At 38.2% G+C, this 17,071-nt stretch overlaps 3 protein-coding genes across 3 annotated transcripts; all 3 read left to right on the plus strand.

The window, feature by feature from the left end:
- The first annotated feature begins 3,454 nt into the window (after positions 1 to 3,454).
- On the plus strand, positions 3,455 to 4,578 carry LOC132979945 (extracellular calcium-sensing receptor-like). The gene is made up of 3 exons (XM_061045769.1): positions 3,455 to 3,659; positions 3,782 to 3,985; positions 4,332 to 4,578. Exons 1-3 carry the CDS (start codon positions 3,622 to 3,624, stop codon positions 4,576 to 4,578), a joined length of 489 nt encoding a protein of 162 aa, XP_060901752.1. The 5' UTR covers positions 3,455 to 3,621.
- A 159-nt stretch (positions 4,579 to 4,737) lies between these two features.
- On the plus strand, positions 4,738 to 8,176 carry LOC132979946 (extracellular calcium-sensing receptor-like). Its single transcript, XM_061045770.1, has 9 exons — positions 4,738 to 4,776; positions 4,914 to 5,093; positions 5,218 to 5,406; positions 5,513 to 6,016; positions 6,105 to 6,314; positions 6,444 to 6,567; positions 6,656 to 6,849; positions 6,935 to 7,216; positions 7,337 to 8,176. The coding sequence occupies exons 1-9, from the start codon at positions 4,738 to 4,740 to the stop codon at positions 7,757 to 7,759; spliced, it is 2,145 nt and encodes a 714-aa protein (XP_060901753.1). The 3' UTR covers positions 7,760 to 8,176.
- A 2,508-nt stretch (positions 8,177 to 10,684) lies between these two features.
- Positions 10,685 to 15,828, plus strand: LOC132979947 (extracellular calcium-sensing receptor-like). Its single transcript, XM_061045771.1, has 12 exons — positions 10,685 to 10,701; positions 11,605 to 11,808; positions 12,155 to 12,333; positions 12,508 to 12,599; positions 12,737 to 12,916; positions 13,039 to 13,227; positions 13,336 to 13,839; positions 13,928 to 14,137; positions 14,266 to 14,389; positions 14,478 to 14,671; positions 14,757 to 15,038; positions 15,159 to 15,828. The coding sequence occupies exons 1-12, from the start codon at positions 10,685 to 10,687 to the stop codon at positions 15,579 to 15,581; spliced, it is 2,598 nt and encodes an 865-aa protein (XP_060901754.1). The 3' UTR covers positions 15,582 to 15,828.
- Positions 15,829 to 17,071: the final 1,243 nt, after the last annotated feature.

Genomic DNA, 17,071 nt, shown 5'->3' on the forward strand with positions numbered 1-17,071 from the left:
TCCAAGGTGTTTGTGAAAAAATGAATGATGTGTTAAAAAATGTATTGTTAAAATCTGCCAACACATAGGTCTGAATTTGATGAAGGTGTTTCTGTTGGTGTTAATGGTGTTTTGATTAAAGCCACTTAGAGGTAAAAGTTTTAAATTTAACTGGAGGTGACTGTTATACTTTGATCCCTGATGCTACTGACAATATGACTAGTGTCATAGATGCATTGAAACTTATAAGGAATTCATTTGGTCCATCAGAAGGAGCAGGATGGTCTGCGAATACTTGGTTACAAGACCAATTAGGACCAATGGGAGCTATAGTGGCTCAGATTCTGGTGGCTACTCTTCTATCACTATGTGTGATGTTTTGTTTTTGTACGCTGTTGTTGACCTTTGCTAAAGCTATGATATTGAGATGGGTAGGAGTTGTGATGCTGGGAGAAAACATTCAGATGCCACTACTGAGTGGTAATGATCTAAGCGAAGATGAGGAGGTCATAGAGATTGGACAAGAACTGGTAGAGAAATATCCATTTTGAATATCTGACTTCATCATTGACTCCCTATTATTTTGAACAAAGAAGTGAATGGATAAAAGGGGGGAAATTGAATATGTTAATCATATAGTGGAATAATGTGAAAGTATGATACAAAGATGAATATTTTTGATGTTTTTGTATGTGCAAAGATACTGGTTGTTGATTTTTCTTCCTAGGACAATATTTGAGAGACCAAAGTGAGGGTGGCTAATTGTCCAGAGATCCTTCCAGCTTAATGGACTTGAACAACCAAACTTAGGAAAATGGAGCATGGAAATGGATAGTGGACCCTGAATGAGGACATCATGATGAGGGGTTTCGATTGAAAAATCATTGAAGGGTTATTACAGTAGAAGCTGATGCTGCTAAAAAGCAACAGTTTTGATATATATGTATGTTTTAGGTATGTTTTATGTATGTTTTTATAGTATTGAATTTTCTTCATTACAATGTAACTTGTATTATTGGTTACTATAATGTACTTTTTACTCTATAGTAGGTATTTTTAGTAAAACATATTATTTGGATTAGTATTGGAGTTTTCAGGAACTGTATGAGATGCATATATTGGGACCTCAGGTGTTTTCTTTCTTTATCGATCTTTAGGGAAAGTGGTGTTAGGTAGGGAAAGGTCCATTGGAAGGTGCGATGGGTCGACCAGCCTGACTTTGGACAACTTTTTTGACTTTATTTCTGAGGGTTTAAATGTATGCATTTCTATATCGTCATATAAAGTTTTTATAACCTTTTTCTTTTTGATTGGTTTGGAGTGCTATATGTGGTTGCCTGGGGCAGAGGGACCGTGAGAGAGTTTTCCTGTCTAGATTGTTTGATGGATAAAAAAGAAAGATAGCTGCCAGATGGGTTTTTTGCTCTCACACTCCAGAACAAACAAATATTTTACTATATTGCTAAGGTTAAGCATGGATAGAAGTGATTCTTATGAGGCCAATTAACATCATGATTGTATGTTTTTCTTGTTTGCGAGACTATTGTCTCGAAGGGGGGAAATATGAAGTGTCTTAAATATCTAGGACAGAGATATTATAGTGATCTTTAAGTGTATACTGCACACATCTGTTAAAGGGGTTTCCTTCAGTGGAATGGTTGTTTAGAGGTGTTGTTCGCAGGATGAGGATGAGTGCAGGAAATGCCTAGATCTAAGCTAGGATCCCCCACAGTGGAATGTGAACAAATGGACCCTTGTGTCCAGAGGGTTGCCCAGGGACAGCTGGACAGGAGATTGTATCTGTGACCTGTGTTGTCCTTTGAGTTTATGACATACATATATCTAAGACAGAAACCACTGCAGTTGTAGTAAGAGGGGTTGTCCTGAGTCCAGAGAGATACCCAAGAAGAAACAGATGTCCTCATGTGCCCTGTAACATTGTGTATAAATAGCACTCTCAATGTATGTTCGGGAGAGATCACTTTTGGCTGTGTCTCTCCCAGGTCGAACAATGGCGAGCCTGGTGATGCTGTAACTTGTTTGTCAATAAAATGATCATTATGTAAGCAAGTCAGTGTCAACGGCAAATTTCTTCATTATCAAACATATCAACAACAAGGAAATCCACATCACTTTTAAATATAAATTATAATATAATTTATTTAACAAGGCAACATCAACTGCAATCAATGAAACTCAATTAAAAAAATAACTATTATAAACTAAACTACAGCAAAAAAATGATATCTACAAACAAATGAACATATGTGGCATACGTGCGTGTGTGTGTGAGAGAGAAAGAGAAAAATTGGGGGAAGAAGAGAGACAGATAGAGAGATAGGGAGCTGTGTGGCTTGGCCTGTAGCAGCTTGAACTCTCTGTGATCAGTTCAGTAACTATAATTTAAACACCAGAAAGGCAGTGGTCGAACTTTGATTTACCAGCAGGTACAGTGGTCTTTCTGATTTTGAAGGCAGTTTACTGATAGTAAGCTGAGACAGCAGATTGAATAAACACACAGGTGAACATGATGGTTCAGCAACAATAAAACAAATGCAGCAGCTTACAACAGATGATAAAGCACAATTATCAATTGTTATTGAAGAAACATTTCCTAAAGCTATTTCTGTCAAGAAAAAAGCCTCTTACTTGGGATCACTCTCCTGGTAATTGATGCAAAGTTTAATCTGCTGTTCAATTTGTTGAAGGTTGATCAACCGAGTTTAACAGGTTCCAGGTTCCCCCATACTTTACACCTTAGGTGTGAGTTGCTACAGGGGATGTGGGGAATCACTGTTTTTGCATGTCCTTTTTTTTCCCTCCTAATGTACTCAATTCAGGCATCTTTATGGGGATATGGGCCTGGGTCTTTCCAACACATGGCTGGTCCCAACAGGTGCGAGAAAGTAATTCAGAACATGTGAATGTTGTTGTTGTTTGGAGTCTTAAATGATTCCTGTTACAAATCAAATAAATAAGAAACATATTTTTTATATGAAGAACATGGTATATTGTAATGTAAACATGTACTGCACACACTTCTTTTTAAGTATCCTGAAATTACTCAAACTTACTTACATTCAGCTAAAAGTTTTGAGGAGATCCAAAACATAATTGGCAATGGACAGAGATAATGCCATTAATATGCTTTTTCACTCAAAATGTTCAAGGAATTAAAAAATAGGCTAGATTGAAAGGTTTTTGGGTAGCTACAAGCTGCGTGTTATCTGAACATGTTCAAACAGATTTATTTACAGTTTAGGCTGCCTGGAGGCTTTTCCCTACTGCATCATATCTGCTAATCACTTGTTAGCAGTGTTTTTTTCCCCACCATCACTCTGGAGAGGAATCCTCCTTTGTGGTGTGCTGCTTGGGTCATAGTTTACTTACTTGCAAGAGGCTTTGTACATATTATAAATATGCACATCAAGACATCCCTAGTTTAGATTTGGAGGGGCGGTATGTTAATGTCGGGATCAAAATTTAAGTTGGCTATTAATCTTTTGATATGAGCTTTTAGACAAGTAAAACATGCTTTTGTATGTAGTGCCCTTTCTCTATGCAGGAAACTGAAATTAAACTGATATGACAGTGAAGTAAATTTGGATCTATAACATTTCTTGCCATTTAAAAAACCCTAAAATGCACTATATCTTTATTTTTGATGAACCATGTTGGATGTTAGTACTTTTGCATTCACTGATTGTTTGATTCACTAATTGCACTACCAGTTTATGCATATTTTGACATTTGTTAAAAATCTTTGAATGTGTTTGATGTCTAGATTTTTTTGTTTTTCCAGCCTTCTTCTTCTCAGTGCAGTGGGCCAACAGACAGGACTGAATGTGGTTCAGGCCACAGTATGCTCCCACTGGGGTGCACCGACTGATAAGAGTCTAATCCAGGATGGAGATTTGATTATCGGTGGACTTTTTAACCTGTATCACATACCTTCAACTGTAGATGAGGACTACACAAAGAAACCACATTATGAACCTTGTACTGGGTGAGCTTAATAATTACATATAGTTTTGTTAAATGTTTGGCCGGGTTACTGAGTATTCATTATGTGACTGCACATTGTATTTTTTTACATTTTTTCCCGGAGTCTTATTTTAGTCTGCAGACAAATTTAATTCTGCAGATCCAGCAATTAATGCAATGTTTGTGATACTTTAAAAGTTTTATCACCTGTTACAATAGTTGATGAGCTCACTTTAATTATTTTACAATTACTTTAATAGATTTTGCCCTAGTTAATTCATGTTGCTTGTTCATGTTTTTAGACAGCCTTGTGTCCTGATTGTTGTTGAAGTTAATACATTCTGCTCTCCTCTCTCTTATGTTCTCAGCTTAGAACTGGAGCCGTTAAAATACTCTTATGCTATGGTGTTTGCTGTGGAGGAAATCAATCGAAACAACACCCTGCTACCAGGAGTGAAGCTGGGTTACCATATACTTGATAGCTGTTCCCTGTACCCGTGGGCTCTGCAAGGTGCAATGTCATTGGTTGGAGGAGACACACACAGCTGCAACTTGACAGCCTTTGTAGGTCCTATTGAATCTGATGAGCAACCTGTAGTGAGAGCAGGTACGTGATATCATTTAGTATTCAGTTGAAATATCTTACCCCCACAAAACCAAAACATGATTAAATGTGGTAAAAAATGCTTCCCTATGTAATCATGAGCCCAAATGCATTAAGGTGGTCTGCCTGTACCGATGATCATTGGCGCTGCATCCTCTACAACAGGCATAATGATGTCCAGCACCCTGGGGCCTCTCTATGTACCAGTTGTAAGTTTCATTACCTCAAAAATAAACCTCTTCATAATCCTATGTTTACACAATCTACATAAAGATTCTGATAGAAAAATAAAATGGAATCTTTCATGTAAAAAGAAAAAATCAACATTTGTGTGTCTTTTGTTTAGATTAGCTACCTGGCAAGCTGCCCCTGCCTTAGTGACAGGCTTAAATATCCTACTTTCTTCAGAACAATTCCCAGTGATGTTTACCAAGCTTGGGCCATGGCACAATTGGCCATTCGCTTCCACTGGACATGGATAGGAGCAGTGGTGGAAAACAATGATTATGGTCAGCTTGCAATACAGGTGCACAGTATGTCTTTGTGTTATTGCACTATGCATTGCTATAAATACTCTCTCATGTATCTCATTTAAAGCACAGTTGGTATAGACAGTATGTAAAAACATATTTGGAATATTTATATTTCAGGTATTCCAGAAAGAGATTTTTGGGAAAGGAGTGTGTTTGGAATTCATTGAAACCCTCAAGACAGAAACTATTGTGACTGATGCAAAACGTGTAGCACTCACAATTCAAGCTTCGACTGCGAGGGTGATTCTGATCTTCTGCTGGTATACTGAAGTAAAGAAACTGCTTCTGGAACTGGCCAAGAGAAATGTGGGCAGACAGCATGGAAATGTGTTTTTTGAAAAGGTTTATTTAAAAAACAAAGCTATATATACATATATATATATATATATTATAAAAATAATGTCATTCGTAGGTGACTGACAGACAGTTCCTGGCAAGTGAGGCTTGGAGTACCAGTGATGATCTTCTCCAAGATCAAACCATCTCTAAAGTAACAAATGGTGTTCTTGGTGTGGCCATTCGTAGTTCAACTATACCTGGATTTGAAAATTATCTCAGAAGTTTGCATCCAATTCGTCGTCCTAATGATGTTTTCTTAAGAGAATTCTGGCAAAAGGAATTTGGATGCAGTCCTCTTTCTTCCTATTTCTCTTCACCCCTCATTCCAAGGTCTGACTACCTCACAAATGTTTCTGCTTCCTCAACTGATAATGTTCCTCCTCAGAAAATTGCACCACCACTCTGCAGTGGAACGGAGTCCCTGGAGAACGTGGAAAATCACTTTACTGATACCTCTCAGCTAAGGGTGGCATATAATGTCTACCTTGCCATTTATGCTGCTGCCCATGCCCTTCATAGCCTTCTCTCCTGTAATACCCATACATGCACCTTTCAGAAAAACATCAAACACATAGAGGTGAAAACTTCTATCATTGTACCATCTTATAATTCACCTTATAATTCACAACGTTTTTAACCATTTCTTCAACACTTGATATTTTCAGCTGTTACAGGAATTGAACAAAGTGAACATCACCACACCACATGGGGAAAGGTTTTACTTCCAAGGTGCTGACATTGCAGCAATGTATGACCTCGTGAATTGGCAGAAACAACCAGAGGGGCAACTCAAACTTGTCTTGGTTGGTCGTGTGGATGGGTTTATCCTCCATCTTAATGAGTCAGCTGTGCAGTGGAGCTCAGGATCCAGTCAGGTTGTCACGGAGCAACAAGTTGTCTAAAGTTTACTTACAAATTTTCTGTTGAAATGAATCTCATAGTCAGTTTATACATTTGTACCATTGAGAATATATATATTTTTAAATTAAAGTTTTTTTGTCAAGGTTCCTTTTTCAGTGTGCAGTGAGAGCTGCCCCCCAGGTACCCGAAAGGCCAACAGGAAAGGAGAGTCTCTCTGCTGCTTTGACTGTATCCCATGCATAGAGGGGGAAATAAGCAATGAAACTGGTGAGGAAATCTGCCCTAAATTTGACACAAACTTGTGTTGCAAACTTTCTTTGATTCTTTGTGTTTCATTAGCTTTTTTCTCTCCCAGGTTCTCTTAATTGTGAGGGATGTCCATCTGAGTTCTGGTCCAATGTTGAACGAACTGCCTGTGTCCCTCGTCAGTTGGACTTCCTTTCCTTTAACGAAACATTGGGCATCACTCTGACAACAGTGGCTGCATCCGGTGTTGTGGTGACAACAGCTGTGTTTGTTCTATTTTTTTGCAACCGCCAAACACCCATGGTAAGATCACAGTTTCATGTAATGGAGAATACTTTGTATTTTCAACATCCTTAGTTGTTACAAAAACATCTCAACTCTTTATTAGGTACGAGCCAACAATTCAGAACTCAGCTTCCTGCTTCTTCTGTCCCTGAAGCTCTGTTTCCTGTGCTCACTGGTGTTCATTGGCCGTCCATCAGTCTGGTCCTGTCGGTTTCAGCAGGCAGCCTTTGGGATCAGCTTCGCACTTTGTGTTTCCTGCCTTCTGGTTAAAACTCTCGTAGTGCTTGCTGTTTTCCGCTCAGCTCGGCCTGGTGCTGAAACCTTGATGAAGTGGTTTGGTCCTGTTCAACAGAGAGGGAGTGTCTTTCTCTTCACCTGTATACAGGTATGGTTTGGTAGCATTTTCTTAATTAAATGAATACAACAATGTAATTAATATGCATTAGTAATTATGTACTTTTTAAGTATATAAGTATAACACTGAAATGTGTTTCCTTTCTTTCAGGTTATTATCTGTGCCACATGGTTGTCCATCAGTCCTCCAGTGCCTCGACGTAATCTGGGTTTCCAAGGATCAAAGGTCACACTAGAGTGTGCCATGGGTTCCCTGGTGGGCTTCTCTCTGGTTCTTGGCTACATTGGCCTGCTGGCCTGCACCTGCCTCCTCTTGGCTTTTCTCGCTCGGAATCTTCCTGACAACTTCAATGAGGCCAAACTGATCACCTTCAGCATGCTGATATTCTGTGCAGTATGGGTAGCTTTTGTTCCTGCTTATGTTAGCTCTCCTGGAAAATATGTTGTCGCTGTAGAAATCTTTTCCATCTTGGCCTCCAGCTATGGTTTACTGCTTTGCATATTTTCCCCCAAATGTTTCATTATTCTTTTGAGGCCAGAGAAAAACACAAAGAAACAGCTAATGGCAAGATAGTTGATCTGGCTTAAATGTAAACATAGACCCTTAATTGGAAGTTAGATGTTTCTCTGTGGGGAGAGCCCATTGGTCTTCCAATCCTAGGGTAATGTCCTGATTCCAAGAACAGATCAGACAGAAATATATCATTAGTAACAAACTGAATAGAATGCAATAATAGTTAGTAATCAACCTGTGCATGTTCAGTCAAAATTTAAGTGATTTCCTCTCTTCTAGTTTTCTAGATTTAACTGGTGAGTCCGGATTTTTTTGTTACTGTTTGCTGTAATATTTTTTGTGTTCAATTCTTAGATTTGATTAAATCTTATACCATTGCCAATGTTTTATTTCAGAAATAAATGTATGTTGCAGGGCATCCCCCAATTGTCACTGTTTACTTGTTTAATTAAACAGATTTGATGATTTAACATTATATACTGACTTTTTTCAATCCCATCATTGTAAACATAACAAGAAACACCCATTTGTTTCACAGCATTTACTGTCACATGTTACTATTTACACAATTACACTAAATACAATTGCTCTTAGAAAAAGTTTTCTCCTGAATTGTTTCAAAAATAAAGCATAACATTAAAATCACATCAATGACAGATTACTTTAACTACTGCTTGTTTATATACCTCTTTAGATCATAAATAATATAGGCCTACTGATGTCGGTTTGAGATATGTTAACCCAAGCCTGTCATGTCCAATTTAATTTCTTGTGATACACTGATTAAAATGTACATTGACATAGGCAGCTTCCTTTATCAGAGGAGGGATTCTACACAGTGACTGATTCCAGATATGTAATAGATAATAGATCACTTACTGGATCAACACAAACTTCTTTGGGATTTTACATTTTATAGCCTTTTTGCTGTTCTTTATTGTGAATTGCATACAATGGCTAAAATAGTATATAACAGTATATCTTTAAAGGGGCTTGGTTCAAGATCAAAGCCATATCCTGATGACATATATTGCTCTATGCTAACCTCTGCTCCCTGAATCAATTCCAACAAGTTCAGCACTTTCTGCCTGGCAGATTGGAAGTGTGCTGATGACCGACTTCATTTTCTGTCTGTAGGGATCGGACCTCATCCTGCAGGGTTTGAACTGTTCTCCAGGCTTTTGTTCTTTTCCTGCAGAGTTCCTTTTTCTACTTGCAGCTGGCTTAGCTGCAGAAAGGACATGTGTTGAGCAAGAAGAAGGAGCTTCCCAACAACATCCAGGATCATGCTTTGGGTTTCCTAGTTTGATGGTTAATATGATCAACTAGCTCCTTTATTTGTATTTATCTCAAATGCTAATTGAATAGCTATTGCGGTTGTTAATCTCCTCTAAGGATAGAGGGATCACACCAGCAACTGTTTCTTGCAGTGCTGCATGGTCCTTTTCAAAGGGAGTCTCAGCTCCTGGCTCACCTAGGGTCTTGGCACAAATTTTACCTGGTTAAATGGAACCCCAGTGGCTCATAATGACTTTCAGTGAAGCTGCATAGCTAAAACAAAATCTAAAATCCACAGGAGAGCAAGTTTTAAACTTGTCACTGCGCTCTATCCTGGAAACACCTCAAGACCTCTGATGATTTGGGAAACTCACACCTGTCAGACAGCTGGCTACTCTGTGCATTGGTCACTATCTCAACTGTACAAACGGCTAAATTGTTGTCTCAAACAACAAAAGGACAACACAAAGTAAATATACTACCCAACCCACCAACAACACACAACACAAACTAAACCACAACGTAATGTATACTTTGCTTGAAAGTACATTCTCAAAAATAAATAAATAAGTACTTTACCTAGCACAAACAATGCGATGAGGCTGGTTTATAGCGGGCCTCACATGGGGAACCAATTGTGTTGGGGTATTATGAAGTAATTTTGGCTATAATTTAATTATTAATATGAATAATGAGAATTAATCCATTATTAATATGAATTAATAAAATTATGATTTTCAATTAATAACAATGGGGCACCCTCCTGGAATCAGGGAATAACGGCCAGATAACACAAATCATACTTAATTGTAATTAGTTAAATATCTACATTATTAATATTTAACAAGTATCTGTATTCAAATAAATGGAAGGCGTGAATCCGTATACTAGCCCTTGCACCCATCTGTTATCACAATGCACATACACCAGTAATCAAAGACAACTACCTTTTAAATATAAATTATAATATAATTTATTTAACAAGACAACATCAACTGCAATCAATGAAACTCAATTACAAATATAACTATTATAATGTAAAATACAGCAAAAAAATGATATCTACAAACAAATGAACATATGTGGCATACGTGCGTGTGTGTGTGTGAGAGAGAGAGAGAGAGAGAGAGAAAATTGGAGGAAGAAGAGAGACAGATAGAGAGAGAGGGAGCCGTGTGGCTTGGCCTGTAGCAGCTTGAACTCTCTGTGATCAGTTCAGTAACTATAATTTAAACACCAGAAAGACAGTGGTCGAACTTTGATTTACCAGCAGGCACAGTGGTCTTTCTGATTTTGAAGGCAGTTTACTGATAGTAAGCTGAGACAGCAGATTGAATAAACACACAGGTGAACATGATGGTTCAGCAACAATGAAACAAATGCAGCAGCTTACAACAGATGATAAAGCACATTTGTCAATTGTTATTGAAGAAACATTTCCTAAAGCTATTTCTGCCAAGAAAAAAGCCTCTTACTTGGGAACACTCTCCTGGTAATTGATGCAAAGTTTAATCTGCTGTTCAATTTGTTGAAGGTTGATCAACCAATTTTAACAGGTTCCAGGTTCCCCCACACTTTACACCTTAGGTGTGAGTTGCTACAGGGGATGTGGGGAATCACTGTTTTTGCATGTCCTTTTTTGTTTCCCTCCTAATGTACTCAATTCAGGCATCTTTATGGGGATACGGGCCTGGGTCTGTCCAACACATGGCTGGTCCCAACAGGTGCGAACCAATAATTCAGAACATGTGAATGTTGTTGTTGTTTGGAGTCTTAAATAATTCCTGTTACAAATCAAATAAATAAGAAACTTATTTTTGTATGAAGAACATAGTATATTTTAATGTAAACATGTACTGCACACACTTCTTTTTAAGTATCCTGAAATTACTCAAACTTCATTATATTCAGCTAAAAGTTTTGAGGGGATCCAAAACATAATTGGCAATGGACAGAGATAATGCCATTAACATGCTTTTTCACTCAAAATGTTCAAGGAATTAAAAATAGGCTAGATTGAAAGGTTTTTGGGTAGCTACAAGCTGCGTGTTATCTGAACATGTTCAACGAGATTTATTTACAGTTTACGCTGCCTGGAAGCTTTTCCCTACTGCATCATATCTGCTAATCACTTGTTAGCAGTGTTTTTTTCCCCACCATCACTCTGGAGAGGAATCCTCCTTTGTGGTGTGCTGCTTGTGTCATAGTTTACTTATTTGCAAGAGGCTTTGTACATATTATAAATATGCACATCAAGACATCCCTAGTTTAGATTTGGAGGGGCGGTATGTTAATGTCGGGACCAAATTTAAGTTGGCTATTAATCTTTTGATATGAGCTTTTAGACAAGTAAAACATGCTTTTGTATGTAGTGCCCTTTCTCTGTGCAGGAAACTGAAATTAAAATGATATGACAGTGAAGTAAAATTGGATCTATAACATTTCTTGCCATTTAAAAAACCCTAAAATGCACTGTATTTTTATTTTTGATGAACCATGTTGGATGTTAGTACTTTTGCATTCACTGATTGTTTGATTCACTAATTGCAGTTCCAGTTTATGCATATTTTGACATTTGTTAAAAATCATTGAATGTGTTTGATGTCCAGAATTTTTTGTTTTTCCAGCCTTCTTCTTCTCAGTGCAGTGGGCCAACAGACAGGACTGAATGTGGTTCAGGCCACAGTATGCTCCCACTGGGGTGCACCGACTGATAAGAGCCTAATCCAGGATGGAGATTTGATTATCGGTGGACTTTTTAACCTGTATCACATACCTTCAACTGTAGATGAGGACTACACAAAGAAACCACATTATGAACCTTGTACTGGGTGAGCTTAATAATTACATATAGTTTTGTTAAATGTTTGGCGGGTTATTGAGTATTCATTATGTGACTGCACATTGTATTTTTTACATTTTTTCCCGGAGTCTTATTTTAGTCTGCAGACAAATTTAATTCTGCAGATCCAGCAATTAATGCAATGTTTGTGATACTTTAAAAGTTTTATCACCTGTTACAATCGTTGATGAGCTCACTTTAATTATTTTACAATTACTTTAATAGATTTTACCCTAGTTAATTCATGTTGCTTGTTCATGTTTTTAGACAGCCTTGTGTCCTGATTGTTGTTGAAGTTAATACATTCTGCTCTCCTCTCTCTCTTATGTTCTCAGCTTAGAACTGGAGCCGTTAAAATACTCTTATGCTATGGTGTTTGCTGTGGAGGAAATTAATCGAAACAACACCCTGCTACCAGGAGTGAAGCTGGGTTACCATATACTTGATAGCTGTTCCCTGTACCCGTGGGCTCTGCAAGGTGCAATGTCATTGGTTGGAGGAGACACACACAGATGCAACTTTACAGCCTTTGCAGGTCCTATTGAATCTAATGAACAACCTGTAGTGAGAGCAGGTAAGTGATATCATTTAGTATTCAGTTGAAATATCTTACCTCCACAAAACCAAAACATGATTAAATGTGGTAAATAATGCTTCCCTATGTAATCATGAGCCCAAATGCATTAAGGTGGTCTGCCTGTAACGATGATCATTGGTGCTGCATCCTCTACAACAGGCATAATGATGTCCAGCACCCTGGGGCCTCTCTATGTACCAGTTGTAAGTTTCATTACCTCAAAAATAAACCTCTTCATAATCCTATGTTTACACAATCTACATAAAGATTCTGATAGGAAATTAAAATGGAATCTTTATTGTAAAAAGAAAAAATCAACATTTGTGTGTCTTTCTTTTAGATCAGCTACCTTGCAAGCTGCCCCTGCCTTAGTGACAGGCTTAAATATCCTAATTTCTTCAGAACAATTCCCAGTGATGTTTACCAAGCTTGGGCCATGGCACAATTGGCCATTCGCTTCCACTGGACATGGATAGGAGCAGTGGTGTCAAACAATGATTATGGTCAGCTTGCAATACAGGTGCACAGTATGTCTTTGTGTTATTGAACTATGCATTGCTATAAATACTCTCATGTATCTCATTTAAAGCACAGTTGGCATACACAGTATGTAAAAACATATTTGGAATATTTATATTTCAGGTATTCCAGAAAGAGATTTTTGGGAAAGGAGTGTGTTTGGAATTCATTGAGACCCTCAAGGCAGAAACTATTATGACTGATGCAAAACGTGTAGCACTCACAATTCAAGCTTCGACTGCGAGGGTGATTCTGATCTTCTGCTGGTATACTGAAGTAAAGAAACTGCTTCTGGAACTGGCCAAGAGAAATGTGGGCAGACAGCATGGAAATGTGTTTTTTGAAAAGGTTTATTTAAAAAACAAAGCTATATATACATATATATATATATATATATTATAAAAATAATGTCATTCGTAGGTGACTGACAGACAGTTCCTGGCAAGTGAGGCTTGGAGTACCAGTGATGATCTTCTCCAAGATCAAACCATCTCTAAAGTAACAAATGGTGTTCTTGGTGTGGCCATTCGTAGTTCAACTATACCTGGATTTGAAAATTATCTCAGAAGTTTGCATCCAATTCGTCGTCCTAATGATGTTTTCTTAAGAGAATTCTGGCAAAAGGAATTTGGATGCAGTCCTCTTTCTTCCTATTTCTCTTCACCCCTAATTCCAAGGTCTGACTACCTCACAAATGTTTCTGCTTCCTCAACTGATAATGTTCCTCCTCAGAAAATTCCACCACCACTCTGCAGTGGAACAGAGTCCCTGGAGAACGTGGAAAATCACTTTACTGATACCTCTCAGCTAAGGGTGGCATATAATGTCTACCTTGCCATTTATGCTGCTGCCCATGCCCTCCATAGCCTTCTCTCCTGTAATACCCATACATGCACCTTTCAGAAAAACATCAAACACATAGAGGTGAAAACTTATATCAATGTACCATCTTATAATTCACCTTATAATTCACAACGTTTTTAACCATTTCTTCAACACTTGATATTTTCAGCTGTTACAGGAATTGAACAAAGTGAACATCACCACACCACATGGGGAAAGGTTTTACTTCCAAGGTGCTGACATTGCAGCAATGTATGACCTCGTCAATTGGCAGAAACAACCAGAGGGGCAACTCAAACTTGTCTTGGTTGGTCGTGTGGATGGGTTTAACATCCATCTTAATGAGTCAGCTGTGAAGTGGAGCTCAGGATCCAGTCAGGTTGTCACGGAGCAACAAGTTGTCTAAAGTCTACTTACAAATTTTCTGTTGAAATTAATCTCATAGTCAGTTTATACATTTGTACCATTGAGAATATATATATTTTTAAATTAAAGTTTTTTGTCAAGGTTCCTTTTTCAGTGTGCAGTGAGAGCTGCCCCCCAGGTACCCGAAAGGCCAACAGGAAAGGAGAGCCTCTCTGCTGCTTTGACTGTATCCCATGCACTGAGGGGGAAATAAGCAATGAAACTGGTGAGGAAATCTGCCCTAAATTTGACACAAACTTGTGTTGCAAACTTTCTTTGATTCTTTGTGTTTCATTAGCTTTTTTCTCTCCCAGGTTCTCTTAATTGTGAGGGATGTCCATCTGAGTTCTGGTCCAATGTTGAACGAACTGCCTGTGTCCCTCGTCAGTTGGACTTCCTTTCCTTTAACGAAACATTGGGCATCACTCTGACAACAGTGGCTGCATCCGGTGTTGTGGTGACAACAGCTGTGTTTGTTCTATTTTTTTGCAACCGCCAAACACCCATGGTAAGATCACAGTTTCATGTAATGGAGAATACTTTGTATTTTCAACATCCTTAGTTGTTACAAAAACATCTCAACTCTTTATTAGGTACGAGCCAACAATTCAGAACTCAGCTTCCTGCTTCTTCTGTCACTGAAGCTCTGTTTCCTGTGCTCACTGGTGTTCATTGGTCGTCCATCAGTCTGGTCCTGTCGGTTTCAGCAGGCAGCCTTTGGGATCAGCTTTGTACTTTGTGTTTCCTGCCTTCTGGTTAAAACTCTCGTAGTGCTTGCTGTTTTCCGCTCAGCTCGGCCTGGTGCTGAAACCTTGATGAAGTGGTTTGGTCCTGTTCAACAGAGAGGGAGTGTCTTTCTCTTCACCTGTATACAGGTGTGGTTTGGTAGCATTTTCTTAATTAAATGAATATAACAATTTAATTAATATGCATTAGTAATTAATTACTTTTTAAGTATATAAGTATAACACTGAAATGTGTTTCCTTTCTTTCAGGTTATTATCTGTGCCACATGGTTGTCCATCAGTCCTCCAGTGCCTCGACGTGATCTGGGTTTCCAAGGATCAAAGGTCACACTAGAGTGTGCCATGGGTTCCCTGGTGGGCTTCTCTCTGGTTCTTGGCTACATTGGCCTGCTGGCCTGCACCTGCCTCCTCTTGGCTTTTCTCGCTCGGAATCTTCCTGACAACTTCAATGAGGCCAAACTGATCACCTTCAGCATGCTGATATTCTGTGCAGTATGGGTAGCTTTTGTTCCTGCTTATATTAGCTCTCCTGGAAAATATGTTGTCGCTGTAGAAATCTTTTCCATCTTGGCCTCCAGCTATGGTTTACTGCTTTGCATATTTGCCCCCAAATGTTTCATTATTCTTTTGAGGCCAGAGAAAAACACAAAGAAACAGCTAATGGCAAGATAGTTGATCTGGCTTAAATGTAAACATAGACCCTTAATTGGAAGTTAGATGTTTCTCTGTGGGGAGAGCCCATTGGTCTTCCAATCCTAGGGTAATGTCCTGATTCCAAGAACAGAGCAGACAGAAATATATCATTAGTAACAAACTGAATAGAATGCAATAATAGTTAGTAATCAACCTGTGCATGTTCAGTCAAAATTTAAGTGATTTCCTCTCTTTTAGTTTTCTAGATTTAACTGGTGAGTCCGGATTTTTCTTTTACTGTTTGCTGTAATATTTTTTGTGTTCAATTCTTAGATTTTATTAAATCTTAAATTAAACACTGTTTACTTGTTTAATTAAACAGATTTGATAATTTAACATCATATAATGACTTTTTTCAATCCCATCATTGTAAACATAACAAGAAACACCCATTTGTTTCACAGCATTTACTGTCACATGGTCCTATTTACACAATTACATTAAATATAATTGCTCTTAAAAAAAGTTTTCTTCTGAATTGTTTCAATAATAAATTATAACATATGTTAATATTATTTAACCCAAGCCTGTCATGTCCAATTTAATTTCTTGTGATACACTGATTAAAATGTACATTGACATAGGCAGCTTCCTTTATCAGAGGAGGGATTCTACACAGTGACTGATTCCAGATATGTAATAGATAATAGATCACTTACTGGATCAATAAGAACTTCATTGGGATTTTACATTTGATAGCCTGTTTGCTGTTCTTCATTGTGAATTGCATACAATGGCTAAAATAGTATATAACAGTATATCTTTAAAGGGGCTTGGTTCAAGATCAAAGCCATATCCTGATGACATATATTGCTCTATGCTAACCTCTGCTCCCTGAATCAATTCCACCAAGTCCAGCACTTTCTGCCTGGCAGATTGGAAGTGTGCTGATGACCGACTTCATTTTCTGTCTGTAGGGATCGGATCTCATCCTGCAGGGTTTGAACTGTTCTCCAGGCTTTTGTTCTTTTCCTGCAGAGTTCCTTTTTCTACTTGCAGCTGGCTTAGCTGCAGTAAGGACATATGTTGAGCAAGAAGGAGGAGCTTCCCAACAACATCCAGGATCATGCTTTGGGTTTCCTAGTTTGATGATTGATATGATCAACTAGCTCCTTTATTTTTATTTATCACAAATGCTAATTGAATAGCTATTGCGGTTGTTAATCTCCTCTAAGGATAGAGGGATCACACCAGCAACTGTTTCTTGTAGTGCTGCATGGTCCTTTTCAAAGGGAGTCTCAGCTCCTGGCTCACCTGGGGTCTTGGCACAAATTTTACCTGGTGAAATGGAACCTCAGTGGCTCATAATGACTTTTAGTGAAGCTGCATAGCTAAAAAAAAAATCTAAAATCCACAGGAGAGCAAATCTGGTCTAAGTTTTAAACTTGTCACTGCACTCTATCCTGGAAACACCTCAAGACCTCTGATGATTTGGGAAACTCACACCTCTCAGACAGCTGGCTACTCTG

The sequence above is a fragment of the Labrus mixtus genome, chromosome 9 (assembly GCF_963584025.1).
Source record: "Labrus mixtus chromosome 9, fLabMix1.1, whole genome shotgun sequence".
In the NCBI taxonomy this organism is placed as follows: domain Eukaryota; kingdom Metazoa; phylum Chordata; class Actinopteri; order Labriformes; family Labridae; genus Labrus; species Labrus mixtus.

Bases quoted from the DNA above. Each gene is read 5' to 3' on its own strand.
- LOC132979945 (XM_061045769.1), top strand. From the start codon at position 3,622: ATGCACTATATCTTTATTTTTGATGAACCATGTTGGAT. The intron at 3,660-3,781 runs GTTAGTACTTTT...TTGTTTTTCCAG, and splicing joins TTTGATGAACCATGTTGGAT to CCTTCTTCTTCTCAGTGCAG. The intron at 3,986-4,331 runs GTGAGCTTAATA...TTATGTTCTCAG, and splicing joins CATTATGAACCTTGTACTGG to CTTAGAACTGGAGCCGTTAA.
- LOC132979946 (XM_061045770.1), top strand. From the start codon at position 4,738: ATGATGTCCAGCACCCTGGGGCCTCTCTATGTACCAGTT. The intron at 6,315-6,443 runs GTTGTCACGGAG...TTTTTTGTCAAG, and splicing joins GGAGCTCAGGATCCAGTCAG to GTTCCTTTTTCAGTGTGCAG. The intron at 7,217-7,336 runs GTATGGTTTGGT...CCTTTCTTTCAG, and splicing joins TTCTCTTCACCTGTATACAG to GTTATTATCTGTGCCACATG.
- LOC132979947 (XM_061045771.1), top strand. The intron at 12,917-13,038 runs GTGCACAGTATG...TTTATATTTCAG, and splicing joins ATGGTCAGCTTGCAATACAG to GTATTCCAGAAAGAGATTTT. The intron at 14,138-14,265 runs GTTGTCACGGAG...TTTTTTGTCAAG, and splicing joins GGAGCTCAGGATCCAGTCAG to GTTCCTTTTTCAGTGTGCAG.